This window comes from Ceratotherium simum, chromosome 1 (genome assembly GCF_057802395.1).
Source record: "Ceratotherium simum simum isolate JZ-2026a chromosome 1, ASM5780239v1, whole genome shotgun sequence".
In the NCBI taxonomy this organism is placed as follows: domain Eukaryota; kingdom Metazoa; phylum Chordata; class Mammalia; order Perissodactyla; family Rhinocerotidae; genus Ceratotherium; species Ceratotherium simum.
In genome coordinates this window covers 17,759,829-17,782,724 of record NC_141900.1, presented here as the reverse complement: position 1 = coordinate 17,782,724, position 22,896 = coordinate 17,759,829, and the positions used below count along the sequence as shown (strand labels likewise).

The following is a 22,896-nucleotide window of genomic DNA, read 5'->3' as shown; positions in this document are numbered from 1 at the left end:
CGAGAAAGGATGTGTATGCTAGGGAGGGGGAGATAAGCAGGGACTTGGTTTCATCCTAAGACATATGTTTGCTTGGACTGAAGCCAGACAGCCTGGCTCTAGAACCTATGCTCTCTGCTATGGGATCTCTTCATCTGCTTCCATCCCTGCTGCCCTCAAGCCACCGGAATCCAGTGAGCATGTGTGAAAAGCACAAAGCCAGATGGTCTCTGTAGTTCCTTCATTAACTAAAATTCTATGACTATCTTAAAGACAGTAATGAAATACCAAAGGGAGGCGCAGAAAGGAAGAGGTATTATGCATGTCTGATTTCTATGCATTCTCTTCATACAAACCACGTTTCTTTGCAGAATACTTAGCTTTTGTTTTGCTCGTGTATTTTTCCCGATAGTCAGTTTCTTATGTAATAGGTTGACCTTTCTTCCGGATAAAACGAACAAAGAAGTTGGTGAACATCGACACCATGGATTTCACTCTTTGCAAAGTTTCTAAAACATGATCTAACTTTTGACCTAAACAAGTTGACACCGTTCTGATAAGCCACAGTTTCTGCGGCAGATTTAAAGCCGAATGTTTAAAGAAAAGATAAAAGGGTGGGGGTAAACTTCTGAGTACTAAATGAACAATCCTCTGATTGACTCTGACTCCGGGTAACAGGCTTTTCATGCTAACAAAGCTTAGATGGAGCAAAGGTCAGAAAGCTTTGGCAGCCAAAGCTATTCTGCCAATGACACATGCTGACAGAATCAGGCTATAAGCAATGATAGAACCATTATCTGGAGAAAATCAAGCCTTTGGGGCATTACAAGATTGAGGAATTTAACAGAACAGTGGTCAGAGCCCTGGAGAAACCAGACTGCAAGCAGGGTTTTACTTGCAGGAGACATCTTGGAGCAAGTGGTCCACTGAATGTCACGGACCTTCTAACGGAAGTGAGAAAATCAGATCCCATTAAGAACCAACACCTGGACTGAAGAAGGATGAATAAAAAAGCACTTGTTTTATCAACATGGCAAACCACACCTCCTCTGTGGAACAAACCTTAACCTAATCTAGGTGTCGGTCCAAACTCTTCTGGCTAAGCCTCAACTGAAAAAACAAATCATACCCCATTTGTTCTGGTCTTGTCACTGTCTGAAGTTTTCCTGCTGTTAAAGAACAGACGGGTTGATGAAGGACCACATGGTATCTAGGTTTCTGACCTTTCATAGGAGATACTGATGAACTGCTAACTTGAAGATCTATTATTTCTCGCTACAGTTGTATCCAAAGAAGACAAATGTCATTTTTTAATTTAAAGTCCAATAGAGACCTAGAATTTCAGATGTGCAACAAAGAAAATATAAGAAAGAGCAAATTTAAGAAACTACAGAAGATAGATATCTTCTAACTATATCCATAGTTATAAACTTAAAACATAGGGAAGAAAACCCAAGTAGGAAAGAAAGAATAGGAAAACAGAATAGAAACAGTCTATTAAAAAAATTTCCATAAATGCTTTCACTTTAAGATCTGAAAAATAATCTGGCAGGTCAAAAAAAAAAAATTGTGGGGCTGGTCTGGTGGCTCAGCAGTTAAGTTCGCGCGTTCCACTTTGGTGGCCCAGGGTTCGCTGGTTCAGATCCTGGGCGTGGACCTACTCACCGCTCATCAAGCCATGCTGAGGCAGTGTCCCATATAGAAGAGCTACAACTCTACAACTATGATACACAACTATGTACTGGGGCTTTGGGGAGAAAAAGGAAAAAAGAGGAAGATTGGCAACAGATGTTAGCTCAGGGCCAATCTTCAAAAAAAAAAAACTGCAACAGCATAAAAATTAAGCAATCCTTATGATTCACATGATTTTAACAAGTTTTGTTCTTAAGAAAAAGTCAAGTTTTCCCTCATAGTCCTATTTTATCATAAGCCTAAGGGGAAACCTGGGTTTTACTCACATTCAACAGACTTGGGGCTCCTGTCACCTGTTCCTTTCTGTGCATGAAGGCTCTACGACATCGCCCTCCAGTTCCCGCCGGTGGGCCCATCACACTAATGCACGGACCCTGAGGGCTTTAACTGTCAGCAGAGTCTACTTGATACACTGGACTCAAACGCTCTTACCAGAGCAACTCTGCATGTGCTGACAAGAAGGCTGGCTACAAAGCACTGTTCAGAGGGGGAAAAAAATCAATCGCAGAAATATACGGTTAATATAAGCCCATTTTGGTTAAAAGCATTTTCAAAAGCAATTCTGCGTGTATTTGTGGTGCATATGAGCATTTGGGCAGAGACACACGTTTCCCCTGGGAAAGGCGCTGGAGAAGTAGGCGGGTCCACTTTTTACTACCTGCACTTCCACAGGGCCAGCTTTGTTCGAGTTTTTTTAAACAATGAGCATGAATTTCTTCTGTAACTAAACACAGAGTTCTTATAAACAAATAAATTTATGCTGCGTTTTAGGGTTTACAAAGAGCTCTTGCAGACATCTGCTCCCTCCACTCCAATCACTGCCCCCCGAGAATGCCTCACCTCGGCACTCCACGTTGGGGTCTCCCCAGAAGAGCTCCTGGCACTCACTGCAGGTGCGGCCTCCGAACCCAGGCATGCACTGGCACTGCCCCGTGAACTGCGGCCAGAAAACAGAGCTCAGTCAGGCGGCTACGCGCAGAAACCAGTCTGCATTTTCTCTTTCAGCTGCCCCTTAGGGGAAATGGGCCTGGATTGTGTGCCTGAGAAGGCCTCCACATCCTGACCAGGAAAAGGAATCTTGCTTCCGTCCTGGGTGCCGAGGGCCCCATGCCAGCATCCCCTAACTGCTCCTCTGCACCAGGGGTTGGAAAGGCCTGGAGCATGTTACACTTTCTTTACATGTTTCCTCCCTCTTATCCTCACAAATCACTAACAAGTCTGGGCCACCGGTGACTCACCTGCCCTCGGGAGCACTTCATTTTTGTGTGTGTGTCAGGAAACAGCACTGTTTACAATGCTGCTTACGGCTATTTGGTTCCTTTCAGGCTGTGTAGTTAAGAAAGAAGTCTGATGCAGCAGCCAGGTATTGAAGAGGAACAGCACAGCCTTGTCCATTCCAACGTGAGTCTGCACCTGCGGCTGGGGCACCACCCTGAAACGCTTTGGGTGCAGCAGATGGGGCCTCTGTGCACAGTTATGCACAGAGGTTAGTCCCAGCCAAGGGGGCCGAGGGAGGGCTTACATCCAGTCTGTGCTGTGTTTACCAAGCTGTGTGCCCTGGTGCAAGGCTGCGACCACGAGGCGGGTGCCTCTCTCTTATTGGGGCCTAGCCACCAAATGGGCTAGCCATCACCTGGACTCATAAAGGCACCCTTCCTCACGCCTTGATGGCCTCGCCCCCGCCACAGCATCTCACCTCATTACAAGACGGCCCAAAGGAGTGAGCAGCGTCGCAGTTGCATGGGTCACACCCAGTCCCGCTGGCCAGCTGCCAGGTGTTGGGCGCGCAGCGGTCACAGTTCTGCCCGATCACATTAGGAAGACACAAGCACTGACCGGTGGCTTTGTCACACTGGCAGTCAGAGCCATTACAGTGCTCCTGCACAGTGCCCAGGTAATTGCAGACGCACTCTGAAAAAGAGCAATGCGACCGGATTTACTTAGTCACGTTCACAAACATACAGACAATGCAAAGGCGAGCTACATCCCAACAGCTAAGATTTTCCCGCTCCAGCTTTTGACCTGGAAATGCGAACAAGTAAGGAAAGAAATGGAGGTGATAAAAAAAAAAATCTAAAACTTGTTCTTCAGAAGTTCTTAAAATGTTCTACGTGGTTCCGACATGTCCCAGACACGCAAGACACATTTTGCCTAGCAGTATTTCCAAAATACTCAGTTTTAATAAGCTGTTGGTGAATCATTTTAAAACTGAGGATTTAATTGGAAATAAAAAACATGCCATGGGAGTTGAGATATCTCATGATTTCCAACTCCAACTCGTGGCAGGGAACAGCAGTAATGGCTGTGTCAGACAAAGCAGGTAGAAGCCCTTTAAGCCCGTAAGGCTTTAAGGAATCCAGTCCTACTGGCCCTGAACATTCCACTCATGTTTGTATAAACAAAGACAGGGGCCAGGGGGCTGTGCGCAGCAGCAGGAAACACTGCCTGATCTCTTGATAAAAGAGAAATAACGAGTTCTGAAAGACAGACTTTAGAGATGTTACTTCTTTCTTTTCCTTAAGCTGGAAGGCTCTATCCATCCATGACATAAGGAACGTCCAGAGTGGGTATTTAGGATCGATAAGTCCCAGCTAACCAGCAAGTTCATGAGCAGAACATAAAATCAATATACTTTATTGGATGGCATTTATCATGGTGACAGCTACATAGTTTTTCCTTTTGGTTATCTCTCTCAGGCACTGAGCCACATCTTGAGACTTCAGTCCTGCCAGAAAATGAGGATGTAAAGAAAAAAAACGATTGGTCTCATCTTTCTGTAGTCAAAAGTGAAATTTTCTCTCTCTGAACAAGTGTTTTCCCAAAGGAAATAACGATGGGAAGAATAAAACCCCCCGAATATGAAGACGGTGGAAATCACTGTAATGAGCGGGCACAATGACTCCGCATCTTACTTCGACATTCCTGCCGGAGGGCGTCTCCGTAGTACCCGAATCGGCAGAGCTGGCAGTGCTCCCCTTCCGTGTGGTACAGGCACTTGAGGCACCTCCCGGTCTCCTTGTCACAGGCTTCTGGGTCTGTCGTGTCAATGTTGTGGTGACACTGACAAGGCTGACATGTCCCCCCTACGTCCGAGGGATTGCCAAAGAAGCCTGCGGCACAGTCGTCGCATCTGGAGCCTATCATCCAACAGAACCAAGCATAATACCTTCAGCTTGCTGACCGAAAGGTCTCATCCACCCACACTCCTGCCTGGAGAGCCAACCCAGGCAGCACTGCCCTTCTCACTGCTCTAGTTACCCCCTGGGATGACCATATCTTTGGGGCAAAAATGGGCTTTTAGTTGTGAGGAGAAAGAAGTATTTTGTCGTCTGGAGCGCAGCACTGCTGCAGCCTGGCTATGAGTGGGGCATGGACAGTTAGAAGAGCTCTAGCACGTGAGACTGCAGCTTCTCATTATCCAAGGATGGGGCAGATTAGGAGCTAAATAATGTTCTAACAGCGTCAAGCTCGGCTTGCTGTTAAATCCTAATCCAAGGATGACATGAACTGAAAAATCACCGCTCCTGCATGAGCAACATGAAAAGTGGGCTCCTTAATGATGACCAATTTCCTTTTCTGAAAAATCCTGAAACTGCATGCAAATATTTACTGAGCTATGGATAAGCATAACTAGTATGTGAAACGGTGGCATCAAGGATAAAATAAAAGGGAGTTTATTTTTACAACTAGCTACATTCCCTAAGTGTTGACAGATAATGTATGATAAACAATAAGGAAGAGATCTAGCTTTGACTGATTCAGTTATCTGGGGACTCCCTAGATTGTACTCTTTTCTTCCCTCTGTCCACCATTCAGCCACTTCACTGCCTTGAGACTCTTCTGCTAGGAGCTGGATAAGGGAAGAGAGAAGTAAAATGTAAATTAATCTTTCCACTGCTTAATAACAGAGAAGTGTTCACCAGGTTTCATTTATGGATTTAAATGAGCTTGCTATCCTGCTCTGTATTACAACATTAGCATCACAGAGACTCAAGAATTGACTCCACCACCTGCCAAACAGGAAAAGAGCATCTTTTAGATTTCACATTCCTTTCACTTTTAATTAAGGATTATAAAAATGAAACTAAATTGGCTCACTCTTCATCTTTTTTCTTCATTAACAACTAAACTCGTAAAGACACATCTTTTCCTCCAAGAGTCTACACATTACTTACCAATGTATCCAGGATTACAGACACACTCAAGCTGTAAAGTAACAGGATCTTGGTAACAGCTACTGGCAAACTGGCGTCCACTGTCGGGGCCATCTGGGCAAGGACAAGGGCGGCAGTGATCTCCTGACCCAATGATGGGATCACCGTAGTAACCAGCCAAGCACCTACACCAGTCACAGAAAAGAGAGGGTCGTGAACCAGTTGTGAGAAACCTGTCACAGGAAGTCTTAAAAACTGTGTTTTCTGTTTGGGAACATTCGTTCCCCACTCCTCATGTTTCCACAGCAAGGACTTTCCATTAGAGCAGTTGTTTGTAAACATTAGCTCCAATCAGAATGCCCCCGAGGGAATGCTGGGCTCCTCCCCCCCTTTCTGATTTAGTAGGTCTCAGGTGATGCTGCGGCTGCTGGTCTGGGGATCACACTTGCAGGGCCACTGCAGTAGGGGGACACCCCTGGCCTCACTTGGACCCTCACTGCCTCCTCTCCCCATGTGCACCCTATTGTCCTATCAGCTGCCTGCCTGCCCTGAGCATTCTCGTCGGCTCCCTCCTTGTATTAAGGAATCTGGGGGGTGGGGGTTTGGGGGTGGGGGGCGGGGGATGAGGGCTTGTGGTTGTGTGTCTCTGCCTATGCCTGGGAGGGGTGATGTGTTAGCAAGCCCACGGTGGCATGTTCTGCACTCCAGCCTTTACCAGTAATAAAACTGATAAGGATGCTCTCCAGCTGCAGGACTTTTGCGTGTCTCTCTGGTGGTTTCAAAGGACTGAAGGATATTATTTACCAACTCGCAAACCCAACAGGTCCCAACTCCTCTCCTCACAGATAAGGAATCCTCGGAGGTTAAATGATTTGCAAGGCTTGCACAACTAGTTAGTCATGAAGCAGGGTTTGAATTCAGCCTCCTGACTTTTAGCAAAGAATTCTTTTACTATATCATGCTGCTTTTCCACATGAATGGTAATTAAGTTAGTTTTTTACTTCCTACAACATAAAAGCTTGAAGGAACTTTGGAGATCATCTAATCCAACCTAGTTACTCTACTAACAGGAAGCTGGATACTCGGAGAGATGAGCTAACTCCCCAAGGTTACAAAGCAGGTTAGAAGCAGAATTGGGGGCGGGGGAGCAGCCCAGTGGCGTAGTGGTTAAGTTCATGCACTCCACTTCAGCAGCTCAGGGTTCGCCAGTTCGGATCCTGGGCGCGGACCCACACACCACTCATCAAGCCATGCTGAGGCGGCGTCCCACATAGAGCAACTAGAAAGATGTACAACATATGACATACAACTATCTACTAGGGCTTTAGGGGGAGAAAAGGAAAAAAGGAGGAAGACTGACAACAGATGTTAGCTCAGGGCCAATCTTCCTCAAAAAAATAAATAAATAAAAGAAGCAGAATTGGGCCTAGAACTCGGTCTAAGGATTTCCAATTCAGTTTGTTTTTCATGGCTTTTTTTTTGAGGCAGAGGTAATTTCTTTTTTAATGGGGAGGCGGTAGGATGAAGCAATAGAAGGGGAAAGTTGTTCCGAGGAAATTAACCTTCTACTTAATTAGACACAGACATAATATAACAACATGTTCCCCAATTACATGCCAGGGAAATCGGCAGTGATGAAGTAATTTTGAATAATGGTTTCTGAGCAAGTTTTCTATGAGGCTTTTCTAGGTGAAATAAATACAAATACATCATGATAGAAATTGAGCGTTCATTTCCTGCCTCCCCCTTTGCTTCCACCCTCGGGAATCTGAGCCTACAGCTTCTTTTTAAATTTACAGGATTGAAACTCTGATCGTCTTGGAATGAGAAAAAGAATGATGAGAAATTGGCTCAAACTAGACAGCAGATTCTCAAATATTTAATAAAGTTTTGCCATCCAAACTAAGGCTGAAAATCTTTCCTCCTCCCACACCCTCTCTCACTCTCCTGCAAGAAATCAAAACGCTTTACAAATAAAATCCCACACCAGTCTCAGATATCAACCAAGCCATTCTCACAGGATGTTCTTGCAAACACATTGCACGGTATGCTTGATTTCAAATTGGCACCGTGGACAACCACGCGTTCACGTGTCCCCACCCAACTCTCTTCTTTTTCACTTGATTTTCTCATCAGTCTCTTTCTCTCGGACTTATTCTCCATCTCCCATTGAAAGAACAATAACGAAAAAATTAATGCAGAAAACAAAAGATGACACCAATATGTTAATTTCTTCCTTTCAATCTTGTATAACTGTTTCCTTGTTATCTTTTTACAACACAATTCTGTGGTTGGAAGGAATAACTTTTACTCAAAGGAGGAGTCACTGGAGCCTTCAAATTGTAGAATACCACTCTAGCATAGAGCCAAGAGCCACATATTTGCTCCTATGTACATCTTCATGCCATAAGTTAATCACATATTCAGTTTTCACTAACAATTTCTCTTTCATCTGATGAGCAACTTTTGTACTGACTGAAGCACTTGCTGAAATTTTTAAAACAAAAAATCCTATGTAGAGTGGATGGATACTAGAAGAGAAAAAATTTATTGACCTGAAAGGTAGAGACTAGTACTTCAAAAAAAAGCAGGTTCTAATAGCATGTTGTCTTTCTTAGTTAGTAATGAACACTATAAGTCAGCATGTAATTTTCTCATATGGAATATTTCTTATATAACTGAGCTAGGCTGTAACGTTATTAGCAGCACATTCTATTCTGACTATATCTGGTGCAGATCTTTGCATCCATAATAATTACTCAATTAACATTTGCTAGCTGGAGACCAGATCTACTTTTGCACATGGTCTCCTGGAAACTGTTGCTGCATAAAATGTTTAGAAAAACAAAGCTATTTAAAATGACTAATCCCATTTGGATTCGGTTTCTACTTTGATCCAAATTAGGAATTAACATTTCACAATTCTCATCCTAGGCCAGAATCCGCTGAGACAGAGAGATGATTTCTGTACAGATCTACGGTCACCTCTAGGATGATTCTCCAAGAGGGCAGGTTCATGTAGGCTTTGTTCTCTGCCGTATCCCCAGCACCAGAACATGCCTGGCACACAGAAGGTGTGAACTAAATATAGACCAGATAAATGAAGGATTTCCTAGAAAATACCCAGGTGGTCAGAAATGAATGAGCCATCTGGACCCTGGTAGAGATTCATTCAGTGGTCTAAGATGCTGTTTGCTCAGCTAAAAATGATCTTGTTGTTATTTTCAAGAGGCGGCATCCACGTACCTTTCACAGTTATGACCCGTGGTGTAGTCCTGGCAGCTCAAGCATTCTCCTGTTACTGAGTCACAGTCATCGGCATGGCCGTTGCACTGGCAGGACTGGCAACTTGGAAAGCCCCAGTGCCCGGGTAAGCACCGGTCACACTGCCGAGTGTACACCCCCTGGAAACAGTGGCACTGGCCAGTGATGGGATCACAGAAAGCGTTGACAGATCCTTGCAGATGGCACTCACAAGCTGCAGAAATAGGCAACCGAGGAACCACCTTGAGAAACTCACTAAATGCAAACACACCCCTTCTACAAGCACCCCCATGCCCAGTTCAGAATGCTCAGGGGCTCCCGTGATCAATTTCCAGAGTGAAGCATTGCCTTCTATAGCTGTGGAACCCACACCAGTATTTCTCAGATGATCTGAATGAATACGTGACAACTCTTCTATTGACCTACGTTTGCATCCACTGGGACCAAAGCCAAAGGTTCCAGGAGCACATCTGTCGCAGGTTCTTCCAACCACGTTCGGCCGGCACTGGCACTGGCCTCCATTGGGGTCACAGACGGAACTCAACGAGCCCTGAGGGTCGCATTCACAAGCTGCAGGGGAAAGAGAGGCCAGAACCTGTGACACGGAGCTGCCGCTGCCCCCAAAGAAACAAGTGCAGCACGTCACACTGGCTCTGTCCTTTTCCTTGGCCTCCCCCCCCCAGATTCTTCCTCTTTACTACCTTGGCTTATTCAGAATTCCCACTTTAAACAATATTGTCCCCACGAGGAGCGGGAGGGAAGCAACAGCAAACAGAGTTGGCAGATAAAAGCAGTTTTTCTAGGAAGGAGGTCATTAAGGTTTTCTCCCCTCGCCTTCACAGCTCAAATATTGCAAGACCTTAGACAAAAGCTTAGTAACCTCCAGGGGTTGGTCTGACCTTTCCAAGAGAAAAACAAATTTCAGTTATGGGATGCTCCTCTGATTCCATCCCAATCCCCACGCTGCCTATGGAAATGCTGTATCCTCACGACTTCTCCCCTAGTCACCTGTGGTGTATTTCTTGAATATCGATTGACAGCATTTTCAGTGGTGCTCTATCACTAAAATAGTCTTAAAAAAAAAAATAAAGACAAACTGTAGTTGAGACACCATTTCCTTTGTGCTGACTGCCTAACACAGAGCTGTGGGGCGTGCCTCCCAATGCGCCCCCAGAGATGCCAGGTGCACTAACACCTACCCAGGCCAGTCTGGTGTAACAGGGCAGAAATGCTAAAGATGATGTTTCTGCAAACGTCGGTCATTGGCGTTTTCACGACACTTCTGCTATTCTCCAGACATCGGTATCTCTGAAAGGTCTCCCAGGCACTGTTGGTGACCAGCCCATCTCCGGAACCTCCCACAGTGAAGATGTCCAGTGACTTACAGAACGGCATGAGAACAAGCTATAAAGAAACAAGAGCAGCAAACTGTCCTCACAGTGGTGTCCGTGTCATCAATTACAGCAAGTAGACATAAAAACCCCAAATGCTTGACTCTTGAAAAGAAAAAAATCAGACTCATTCAATAAAGTGAAAACCTTCCATTCTTAAAATATTCTTGCCAGAAAAAGTTTAGATAGATCTTACATAGTTTGATGGTTTTTGAGATGTCATTTTTAAGGCACTTCAGAAAGAATCAGCTTCAGTAAATCCTTTCCAGAAGGTGAAGTTTTATTAAAATAAATAAGCAAAGTGGCCTTGGAGGCAAGAAAGAATGATTCTGTCTAACCTCTCAGCATTACCCCTCCACAAACCCTCTGGGGAAGCACACGGACACTTTCTGCCCAGCCTTCTCTGCTCGTGTCAGAAACGGCCTTCCACTTACTGAATCGATGAGCGTGTAGGGACTCTCCACGTCGCTATGGGAGGAGGTGTACTGAGGCAGCTCTAACCTCACTGTGTAGTTCACACCCTTCTCAAAGCAGACGGGGCGTGGAAGGACCACATACCTGCCCCCAAACAAAAGAAAAACAGCGACAAAAAGTCAACCTTTAAGTATCCAATCAATCAACCAATCAATCAATCACAGCTCTATGTAGATCATTCCAAAGGAAGAAAGTCAACAGTCAGTGTTTGGCTCACAAGGCAAGATACCAGGAAAAACTTTAATTTGCATATTTGTTCTGTGGAGCCACAAACCACTGTCACACTGACCTGGAGCCTGGCGATAAGGACACCACCTGGTTGTCATCGTCAGGAACGGTATTACCACATCGGCTGCTGGCTACAATCTTTCCGGGTCGCTGCACTGTGATGACAGCTTTCTCCCAGTGGTCAGGTAGCTAGAATAAGAAACAAACAATCCAAAGGACCGTGCACCCTGGCCCAGCGCCGCCCATCTGTTTATAAAGACCCCTCCCGATCATCATTTGCCAAGTTTAAATGGAAAACGCTTGCTTTTCCCTTCGTTCTTCACCATTTCCTCTGCTACTGCCCCAGTGCCAGCCCTAATCCCTTCTCACCTGGACACCAAAACAGCCTCCCAGCTTCTCTCCCTGCCTCTCCCTACGTCCCTTTCCATCCATCGTAGAACACAGCTCAGATAATGACAATCCCCTGCTCAAAACCCTTCAGTAGCTGCCTGTTAATATAGAGTACAAGTTCCTTTCCTGATCCTAGCATTTCTCCTAACAGCATCTCCAACTATATCCTTTACCTAGCTATGTGGGATGACTCTCAAAACATGCTCCTCCTCTCTGCTCATGCTATTCCTTCACTTCCTTTGGTGGCAAAATTCCATCGCCATGTTAAGGCCTAGATCTGATTTTTATGAAACATTTTGGTAGCCTCTAGCCCAGCCTGGCTGGTAGGAACCTTTCCATCTTCCAGCATTGTTTGTATCTCTGCTCTTACACTTTCCACCTCTGGCCTTTTACTACAGCGAGGGACACGCGCCCGTCCCCGGGCAGTGCAGGCCGCGAGGGCAAGGAGAGGATCTGATACATTCTCATCACCACCTCAGTTCTCAGCAAGGCTAAGTGCCTAATGAGAGATTACTAAATGTTTATGAAATAATTCACGAAAAATGTTCATTTCCACTTCCATGGAGGATAGAAAGTCAGAGAGAGGCTCCTCTATTCCAACACGACTTCTAAATTCACAAGAACATAGCGTCCATTAGAAGATTTTTTTACCAATACCTTCCCCACCCCCAAGAGTTCACCGAGTGTTTACCTGCGGCTCATAGCGAATTAGGATGTCGTACTCCATGGAGTATGGTATGTTGTCAATGAAAAACTCCAAATAAGCCCCTTCGGGCACTCGGACGAAGCCCGATCCAGTCCAGGAAGGAATCCGGTCCTGGACATACTGCCGCTCCACTATGCTGACTCCCTGAGGACATGGGGCACAGGAGTTATGCTTTACTTGAAATGGAATTCAATCAAACGTTACAGTCAAAGAAATCCAAAGTCACTCAAAGCTCCAGAACTGTGGCTATCTTATATGTACTTTTTACAGCCACATTTTCTCAGTAGACTGTAAAAAGTTTTTGATATATAAACAGGAAATTGGTTCCTGTTTAATTTTGTGGTTGAAGTAGTCTTGGGACATTGGAGATGAGACTCAAAGGCTTAGGATACACCTTCTATGATATAACCAGGGGAATGAGCATAAAGGAAAGAGAACATCCCACATGCTGTGATAAGCACCTAGGAGGGACGAAAATGTCCCAGATTTTCTACAAGCCTAGTCCTATATCTAGTGGACGTACTTCTGTCTCATTGGCATTGACTTCAAGGTCCAAGTACAAGGGAAGAACTTGATACAATCATGAATGTTCACTACAGGATGAGTTAATTCTGACTGTCACTGCGACTGGAGAATTGACCCATTTGAGGTGCTTAACTCAAGCATGCATTTGAGTTTGTTCACAGGATTATATATAATACCTGTGATTAGTCGTCTCCAAAGATGAAGTCCTTCATTCCCTGTATGCACGTGTGTGCGGCTTTCCCCAATAAGAGGCGGAAACTATGCCACTCTGCCCTCGAATCTGGTCTGGCCTTGTGGCTTGTGACCAAGAAAATGTGAGAAAATGACATTCTGGGACTTCTGAGCCCAGGCTTTAAGAGACCTGGCCATTTCTGTTTCCTCCTTCTTGGAAGCCACATGCCATGTAAGAAGTCCCACTACCCTGACTCCGCCATGCTGTGAGGAAGCTCAAGACAGCTGCCTGGAGAGGTCATGTGGAGAAAAATGATAGCCAGCCTCCAGCTGTTTCAGCCATCCCAGCTGAAGTACCAGACATACATTTTAAGCCTCTAAATTTTGGGATGGCTTGTTACACAGCAATAGAAAACCGAAACAGTATCCTCTCTGAGTATTTACTATACTAGATCAACAATAACTTGAGAGCATAAGTAGAGAGAAGAATAGAAGAAGAAAAAAACCAAAACACCAAAAGTCTTATTAGTGAACGTTCCAAACTCTCTCTGTGAGTTATAGATTTATTTAGCTTTAAATATGACTGTTCCCAAGAAGTCATGGTCCTGATCCTTACCTTGTGTTCACTGACAAAATGTGTATATGCCATTATTGCCCCCCAACACTGCTGTACCAACCTGCCTAGCACCCCCCCTACTTACAGGCCCAAAGTTGGCTTCTTCTGCTTCATAGATGTAGTGGTCCAAGGTGGTAAAGTAATAACCAGATTCCACTTCGTTGCACTGACGTCCGATCATGTGGGGTCGACACGCGCACTGGCCTGACTCTGCAGAGCAGCTGGAAGGAGAGTGGTGTCAGGTTGGCTGTGCTCATCACATTTATAAATGAACCCACTGGATGCAGTTCTACATTTGCCATTAAACATTAAATGGGGTGAAATATTCAGGTAGGGTTTCCTTATTTCCTTCAGAAAGTACGTACATGGAAAAAATATTGTTTATGAATTAATGCCAAACTTGGGAGCTCTTCCTCACCTGGGCTTTCAGTTTATCTCCCTTGCTTTCTCTTCACTATGATCCATCTACACCATGCTGAGGTTTTCTGCAGATACCATAAACGTTCTTGCTTTGATATCTTATATCTCTTGCCTTACTTCCAACCTCAACCCTGTTCCTGGGCCTCAGATCCAAATATCCAACTCCCAGAAGGACAGCTCCAAATTAGCGCCAAGATCCAAATGGGCAGGAGTCAATCCCTCTCCTGTTCTCTACTGGGGAGACACCACCATCCACTGAGTCAATCAACCAAGTCAGAAACCTAGAAGTTATTTTCTAGACTCCTTCTTCATATCCAATCAGGAACCGAATTCTTGTTGCCAGTCTTCCACATCCCCAACCTAAACCGCCACCCCCACACACAGCTGCCCAAATGGCCTTTCCAAGATGCATTAACTGCACCACTTCCTGGCACAATGGCCTTGGGAGGCGCACCAGGCCTTCCACAATCTGGACCTTCCCTATCTTTCCAGCCTCCTCTCTCCCCGCAACTCTCCAATCGTACTGAATTACTTACAATTTCTCCAATGTACTGGGTGACTCATGACCCCTTCCCTTTGCTGATGTTGTTCCTACATCCTGGAATACCCTTCTTCCTTATTCACCCAGCAAATAGCCACCTATTCTTCTTTCAAGATTCAGCTCACAAATGACTACTGCTGTGGCATCTCCTACATTTGAGTGACGCCCCCCATTCCACAGAATGAACCACGTTCTCCTTCATGCCACCACTGTTCTACAGGAGAAACAATGTATTCACAACATCTATAACAAAGCTTGTCATGTAGCAGGTGTTCATTAAAGTTGAGGCACTGTGTCTGCAAATCCTACTTATTTTTCAAAGCCCAGCTCAACTTTCATCCCTTTTGTTAAGTCTTGTTTGGTTCCCTCCCTCTACCATTCTCAAGTGGTGCCTTCTGGGGCCTCAACTATTCCTTATCTGTATTGTTAAGACATTTATCACTTTCTCTCTGGTAGTGTAAGTATTGACAGACCTACCTAACCCCCTACTAGACTGTGAACTCCTTGAGGGCCTGGACTGGGCCCCATTCACCTTGGTTGACATCCCCACCCGCTGCCTGGCCCAGTGCTCTACACACAGAGTACACTCAAACACTGGTTGAGCAAATAAATGTGTGAAGGACACACATTCTAAATAAAAAATAGAAAAAAAGAAAAACAGGAGATTTAATGTAAATAACAAAACTTTTTTATTACTTGTTACTGTTTTAGGTAATATAGGCCTCTGGATAAATTATAATGTATTCTTTTTGGCCTCAGCCTATGTCTCTCTTTTTCCTTTGTATCATGATTTTGTGTAGAAGGTAAAACTGAATTACATGCATCCATTTTTACTTCAGTATGTCAAGACAGTTTGGAATTGTTACTTTACACCCATCCCCAGAGTTCTTTTTTTATCTCATCCCAAAGTTTATTTTAAACCAAGTACCTAAGGCAAGTTACAACTCGCAGGAAGACCAAACACTCAGAGGTTTATTAAAAATGTCCCAGGCGGCTCCCGTGGCTTAGCAGTTAAGTGCACGTGCTCCGCTACTGGCGGCCCGGGTTCGGATCCCGGGCATGCACTGACGCACCGCTTCTCCGGCCAGGCTGAGGCCGCGTCCCACGTACAGCAACTAGAAGGATGTGCAACTATGACATAACTATCTACTGGGGCTTTAGGGAAAAAAAAAAAAAGGAGGAGGAGGATTGGCAATAGATGTTATCAGAGCCGGTCTTCCTCAGCAAAAAGAGGAGGATTAGCATGGATGTTAGCTCAGGGCTAATCTTCCTCACAAAAAAAAAAAAAAATGTCCCAAACAGCCCTGTCACGGCCCAGCTGAAGTCTTCTTCCTGTATATCATGTAAATAGTTTTTGTCCTAAAGGAGTACGAATTCTTAACATCTCGGAGCCAATTCCCAGAGAAGAAAAGCTTGTTCCAATTAGGACCTAGTTCTCTTTTGGCACAATCCCTCAACAAAAGCCATTTTCAGAAATTCAGCATCAGACATTACATCATATGGACAAGAGAAAATCCTTCTTTCCTCCCCACCAGATGTTTACGGAGGGAACAAAGGCCTAAAACACGAACCACCGAAGAAGAGAACAACTAGATTCTTCATATGCCACACTAGAGAATAAGCAAATGAAGGTGAGGACGAAGAGCGTGGGCAGACTGCCGACGGTGCCTTTTACCTGCAGCACGATTCTAAAGAAGAAACTCATGGGAACCTGATCATGTGAAAGGCATTCCCTTACCAGGAGCCCTGGCAATCACACGCCTCTTTGTGTCCACAGACTTGAACTGTTGTCATTGATAGGCATGGCTCCAATTCAACACTCACTCCTTTAGGGAACTCCTTGTGGCTCTACCTGCCCCTGCAGACGGCCCGCACACCTACAGCTCTCCGCGCTCACTCTGCTGCACTCGGGTTGTACATTTCCAGCCATGAACAGGACATTTCCATGGTTTGTTATCTCTAATTCATCTTGTCCCAAACTGCTTGTCACCTCTCACACTGACTTCTTATCTTCAGCTCTGCTATGTCCGTCAGCAGACGTAAAATTCTTCTCATGTTGTAGGTGAGACATAACTTTCCCTTTCCTTTATCCTCGATTTCCAAGTCTTATTTCAAGATGTTCCTCAACGTAGCAGTTTCCTTGCAGTGTCACTGCCACTATCCTAGTCCAGCTTGGCATCATTCCACACCTGTGCCTTTAGCAACCTCCCAAACTGACCTCTCAAGCTCTTCTCTCCCCTGCCCAGTCCACCACCACCAAACCAACCTTCCCACAGCACTGCTGTCATCATCTCAAAAAATCCACAATTGTTTCTTCTTACTTATATCAAGTCATGATGCCTCTGCCTGATTTCCAGCAGCCTCTGTTACCCATCCTCGGAAAACAACTCCTTCTTCGTCTGGTGCCCGCCCTCTGCTTTCAGATGAGCCACACTCCTCACACTCTTCCACAAATATTTACTGAGCAAACAATATTTGCTCAGTAAACCTGGAAGTTGTCCTTCCTGGTGTCAGTATTGTCACATTTTAGTCCACTGTCAACTTTCTTCTAAATCAATCCTTACTTCTTGCTAAGTCCATTATTTCTGGCTAAATAGTATGGAAAAAGAAAAATGAGGGAAAAAAATAGTCCCTATCCTAAATAATGTACAATCTAATTGGAGAAATAAACAATAAAGCAATTGACCAACAAAACAAATCAAAACGCAGTTAAGTACCTACATAGAGCCACGAGCAAAGTACGATGGATGCAGAGGAAGACACTGTTCACCTGACTGAGGAGACTGAGGGAGGTGTCATGAAGGAAGTGGCTCTGAAGGTGCAGAGGATTTGACAGGCAGAGAGAGAACAGGAAGAACAGGAACAAAGAGGGTAAGGGAGAAATGTGAGCAGAGATGGTCAAGATTAGACCAGATTTTGACCTTGCCACGCTCATTCCCATCTCTGTGCCTTCATCTCTCTTTTTCCTCTCAGCTAGAAGGCTCTCCTGCCCACCTATCACACCTCTCAAATCTCACCCCGCTTTCAAAAATCAAGCCCAAATCCAACCTCCTCCACAGTGAGACGAAAGATTTATTACAAGTAATTATTCTTTCCTATGTTCAAGTAAAAATCATATTGGATAGAAATGCTATGCCTGGGCCAGCCCCGTGGCTTAGTGGTTAAGTGCACGTGCTCCGCTGTTGGCAGCCAGGGTTCAGATCCCGGGCGTGCACTGATGCACCGCTTCTCTGGCCATGCTGAGGCCGCGTCCCACATACAGCAACTAGAAGGATGTGCAGCTATGACATACAACTATCTACTGGGGCTTTTGGGGGAAAAAAAAAAAAAGAAATGGTATGCTTTACAAGTTTATATGTTCCCTCCATAAATTTCTCTATAACTAGATACAGGTTCAAGTCATTGGATCAGTAAGGTAGAATAAGGACATAAGACAAAATAAGCCAGGCCCTGTGGTAGGCAGACTAATGGCCCCCAAAGATGTCCACGTCCTAATCTCTGGAATCTGTGGATATGTTACCTCACATGGCACAAGGGACTTTGCTGATGTGATTAAGGTTAAGGACCTTGAGATGGGGAGATAATCCTGAATTATCCAGGTGTGTTCATCTAATCACATGAGTTCTTAAAAGTGGAAGAGGAAGGCAGAAAAGTGGATCAGAGAGATGTGACTTAAAAAGGATTTGACCCACTGTTGTTGGCTTTGAAGATGGAGGTAGGAGGCCATGAGTCAAGGGATGTGGGCTGCTGCAAAAGCTGGGAATGGCCTTTAGCTGACAGCCAGCAGGAAAATGGGAACCTCATCCTACAACCGAAAGGAACTAAATTCTGCCAACAACTCAAATAAGCAGGAAATAGATTCTCCCGTAGAGACTTCACATAGAAATGCAGCCCTACCAACATCTTAATTTCACTCCAGTGAGACTGTGTTTAACATACAGAACTGTAAGATAATAAATTTATGTTGTTTTAGGCCACTAAGTTATGGTAATTTACTATGGCAACAATAGAAAACTAATACAAACCCTATTTTTTCTCAATGGGTGAAGGGCAAGATAATTTCTTAAAAACAGATTTCTCATGAATACAGAAATTAGCAACTTATTTAAAAATTCTATTGTGAGAGAAATTCTATTTCATTTAAATAGTGATGAATAGAGAAAATACAGTACAGTTCCAACTTTTCTCTATTACTAAGATATTAGACAAAAAAAATTAAAGGATAAAAAGCATCATTTGTAAGAACCACCACTCTGTTCAACACTGATGTCTCCTCCATAATTCTGATTACAATAAGAGTTGGTTCCACACTGATTAGCAGTCAGCATCATCCATTTTATCCAAGGGAGCCCCCCCTTCCCCTCAACTAGGAGACTTTCTTAAGGGGTAGGAGCCGTGTTCTATAATCCCTTCATGTCCAGCTACCATAGTAACTAACGCAGGCTTAGATACCATAACCATTCACTACACTGACAAAAATATCTATTAACTTCTGCTCTGGTTTCAGAGTACAATATATTTCAGTTCCTCATTTATTGAGTGCCTAAAAGGTTCACTGTGCTGGGTACAAAGGGAGATGCGAGAACAAATAAGACACAATCTCCATCCAAAGAGACCTTTTAAATACAAACAGCTATAATACAAAGCAGGATAAAATAAGTGCTAAAAGAGAAGCAGAAGTAATGTGTTGTTGAAATATCAAGGGAGGTTGGGGACTTCAGTTTAGGAAGCAGATGTCTTCAAAAAAGTGGTGGGCTTCAAGCCAGACACCAAAGTCCTAAATTTAATGGATGAAATGATTTTGCAGGATGCTGTAAAGATGTTTATATCTTTCAATGTTTTAAAATTTTTATTTATTTATTTATTTTTTTTGTGAGGAAGATCAGCCCTATGCTAACATCCGTGCTAATCCTCCTCTTTTTGCTGAGCAAGACCGGCTCTGAGCTAACATCTATTGCCAATCCTCCTCCTTTTTTTTTTCCCCTCAAAGCCCCAGTAGATAGTTGTACGTCATAGTTGCACATCCTTCTAGTTGCTGTATGTGGGATGCCGCCTCAGCATGGCCAGAGAAGTGGTGCGTTGGTGCGCATCCGGGATCTGAACCCGGGCCGCCAGTAGCAGAGCGCGCGCACTTAACAGCTAAGCCACGGGGCCGGCCCTCAATGTTTTAAACATTTAAAAGTAGCATTTACCTAGCAACCATTCTTACTTACTCAATAAAGCAGGTTATCTACTAGGCAAAACTTCATTAACCTGGCTTGAGTTACATTATTTAAATTAATTAGGTCTTCTTTAAAATATTCAAAAATTCAGATTAGCTGTCAACATAATAGACATGGATTAAGCTTTTATTGTTCTATATTGTTCTAAGCTTTTATTGTTCTATAAAAATTCATTCAGTTCATTATACAAAATATTTTAAAATTCTTCCACTTCACATGATTTTTACACTTAATTCTGTTCCTGGCAGAAGTAACTCGGGAACATTTGGTGTCACATTCAGAAATTGTCCCTTCTAAGGAGTGTATATTAAGTTTTTACATCTTAAAAATCTTTGTTTATCAGATTCTTTTACTCAATCAACATTTATTCAATACCTACTATGTGTTCAAGGCAGGCAAAGCCAAGGAATATTATCAGATATTTATGAGCGGTTGCAACAGCCAATCATTCAGCAAGTATTTCCTGAGTGTCTGCCATGCACCAAGCATTCTCCTAGCAGAATCAGTGCTTCAAAAGACTGGGCTTCTCTCAGCCCCACAGGACTCCTAGAGAAAGTCTTTGTGAGGGAAAACTCCAAAAAGGATCACTACAAAACACTGTACAGTCACAGGACCAGAGGCATCTTTAAAGGTTCTTTTTTTCCCCATCAATAACGCCAAAAGATAGGGCGTCTAATCAATTGTGCTGGAGATATCAAGTTACCTCCTTTAAAATCTTTACCAAAAAATTTTGCTTTACAAACTCTCTTGATTATCATATTCTGGATTTTTTTTGTTTTGTTTTGTTTTATTTTGTTTTGGTGAGCAAGATTGGTCCTGAGCTAACATCTGTTGCCAATCTTCCTCTTTTTGCTTGAGGAAGATTGTCCTTGACCTAAAATCTGTGCCAATCTTCCTCTGTTTTATATGTGGGATGCCACCACAGAATGGCTTGATGAGTGGTGTGTAGGTCCGTGCCTGGGATCTGAACCCGCGAACCCCAGGCCGCCGAAGTGGAACATGAAAACTTTATCACTAGGCCACCGGGCCGGCCCCCTACATTCTGGTTTTTATAAATTTTTGCAGGAGAGACTGGGGCAGGCCAAGGGTTGTGCGTGGGTGGATTTAGAGACAGGAAGCATGTGTGGAATAGAGAAAAAGAGGAAGGGAGAGTAAGAAACAAACCATTTAGGGAAAAAGAACATAGGACATTCCTGAGTTTATGACATAATTTGGAGAATTATGTATGCCACTTTCATCTAATCAAGAAGGATTTCAGGGGTGATGACAGCTTAGAATTGGACAATCAATTACTAACGGAATCAGCATGTGTTCTGGGAGTCACAAAGGAAAGTCAGAGAAGGGATTCCATAAGCAGACTAGCAGTCTGTCTTCCTTCCCCACTTTTATGGAATAATCCTTGCTTCCTCCCCTCTGGAGGTTTTCTAAGAACAGAAAGTCACACTGGAGCTTCAGAGGCTACATGCTGTACTGAGTTTACTGCACGACCTGGAACAGAACAAACCCAAATACAGAGGCCAAACAGAACATGTTCTTGCTGCCTAAAGTCTCATTCCTTCCCAGCGGACTACTATGGTGTTGGGAAATAATCTTGCAAGACAGTCAATTTTTGAGTACATGAAGCTGCTCAATGAATTCAGCCTGTTCTCTCAGGGAAGATCCAGGGCCACAAGGAAACATCTGGCTATTCTCTTGGCTGTCACTTACGCTATCTTTACCAGATGTTCTGAATCGGATCCAGGAACAGAGACCAAAATTCTCTTTGACTCAAAGGTAGTTAATTAAACTCCCACAAATTTAACATCTTGCCAAACATGTACGATAATTTTTGGTAGAGCTTCAGGTCTTGTCATCGCAAGGAATACCAACATATTTAAAGAAACAAAAATTATTACATGTAATTTTCATTAATAGACTTAGCAGTTGGAAAAATAAAAGAAGAAAACGAAAAAATTTCTTTACACAAGTCAAAAATGGGACTTCATTTTCCATTTTTTAGATTGGTGAAAAAGAAAATGTTTGATGATACCAACTTCTGGTGAGGATGGGAAAAAGGTACTTTTGTAACTGACTGGGAGGAAAATAAACTAGCACATTCTGTCTGGAGAACAATCTGACATTTGCTACAACAATAAAAAATGCACACGTTCTTTGACTTAGCAGTTCCATCACTGGGAACATCATCTACAGATATATCTACAAGCATTCACCAAGATATACCTACAGGAATATTCATGGCAACATTCTTAAAAAGCAAAAAAACCTGGAAATAAATTAGGGCACTTTCACACGCTAGAATACCAAAAAGTTACTAACAAGAAAGAAGTAGGTGAATACACGCTGATGTGAAATAAGATCTTGAGACATAAAAGCAAGTTGCAGAATAGTGTACATACACACATACTTTGATTTTCAAAAAACATCAGTAAAGCTAAGTGGGAAATCATGGGCTATTTTTTTTCTTTGTACTTGTCTGTTTAAAAAAATAAAACCTAATGTGTTATTTAAAAAGAAATGAGAGGAAGGAAACTGTAATTTTTCACAGGTATTCTGAGCACTATTATTAATTTCTAGAGAGATATAAGAAACTGTGAACAGCGAGGGGCACTTCTAGGCAGTGGAACTCAAGAGGACAAAGGGCAGGATACCTATCTGAACTGTTTGAATTTTCTTAAAACCACAGTATATTGTTTCCATGATTAAAAAAATAATGAAAAGTAATAGTACAAAAACAAGTAACAACAACACTCTTAAAAACCACGAAACATAAACATACTAGAAGGCTTCAAAGCTAACTCTTGGAGTGAATAACTCTTTGCAAACATTGAGACCACAGTAAAAATGATTATCAGGCATTCAAACCAAAGGCGAATGTACTTTGCATATCTTCTTAAGAGACACTGAATGAATTGGGCCGGCTCCGTGGCTTAGCGGTTAAGTGCGTGCGCTCTGATGCTGGCGGCCCGGGTTCGGATCCCAGGAGCGCCCCGAGGCACCACTTCTCCGTCCAACGCGAGGCCGAGTCCCACATACAGCAACTAGAAGGATGTGAACCTATGACATACAACTATCTACTGGGGCTTTGGGGGGAAAAAAATGAATAAATAAAATCTTTAAAAAAAA

General features: G+C 43.6%; 1 protein-coding gene across 2 annotated transcripts in view; it reads right to left on the bottom strand.

Moving 5' to 3' along the window:
- LAMB1 (laminin subunit beta 1) overlaps positions 1-22,896 on the bottom strand; it is a 70,556-nt gene that overhangs the window by 23,507 nt on the left and 24,153 nt on the right. For both annotated transcript variants that reach the window (XM_004439279.3, XM_087437237.1), the window contains 11 exons: positions 13,676-13,811; positions 12,264-12,422; positions 11,244-11,371; positions 10,915-11,038; positions 10,289-10,493; positions 9,516-9,659; positions 9,072-9,303; positions 5,847-6,010; positions 4,584-4,808; positions 3,368-3,582; positions 2,512-2,608 (listed from right to left, as the gene is read on the bottom strand). In XM_004439279.3, coding sequence (XP_004439336.1) covers positions 2,512-2,608; positions 3,368-3,582; positions 4,584-4,808; positions 5,847-6,010; positions 9,072-9,303; positions 9,516-9,659; positions 10,289-10,493; positions 10,915-11,038; positions 11,244-11,371; positions 12,264-12,422; positions 13,676-13,811 — 1,829 coding nt within the window. The remainder of the gene's footprint in view (positions 1-2,511; positions 2,609-3,367; positions 3,583-4,583; positions 4,809-5,846; positions 6,011-9,071; positions 9,304-9,515; positions 9,660-10,288; positions 10,494-10,914; positions 11,039-11,243; positions 11,372-12,263; positions 12,423-13,675; positions 13,812-22,896) is intronic.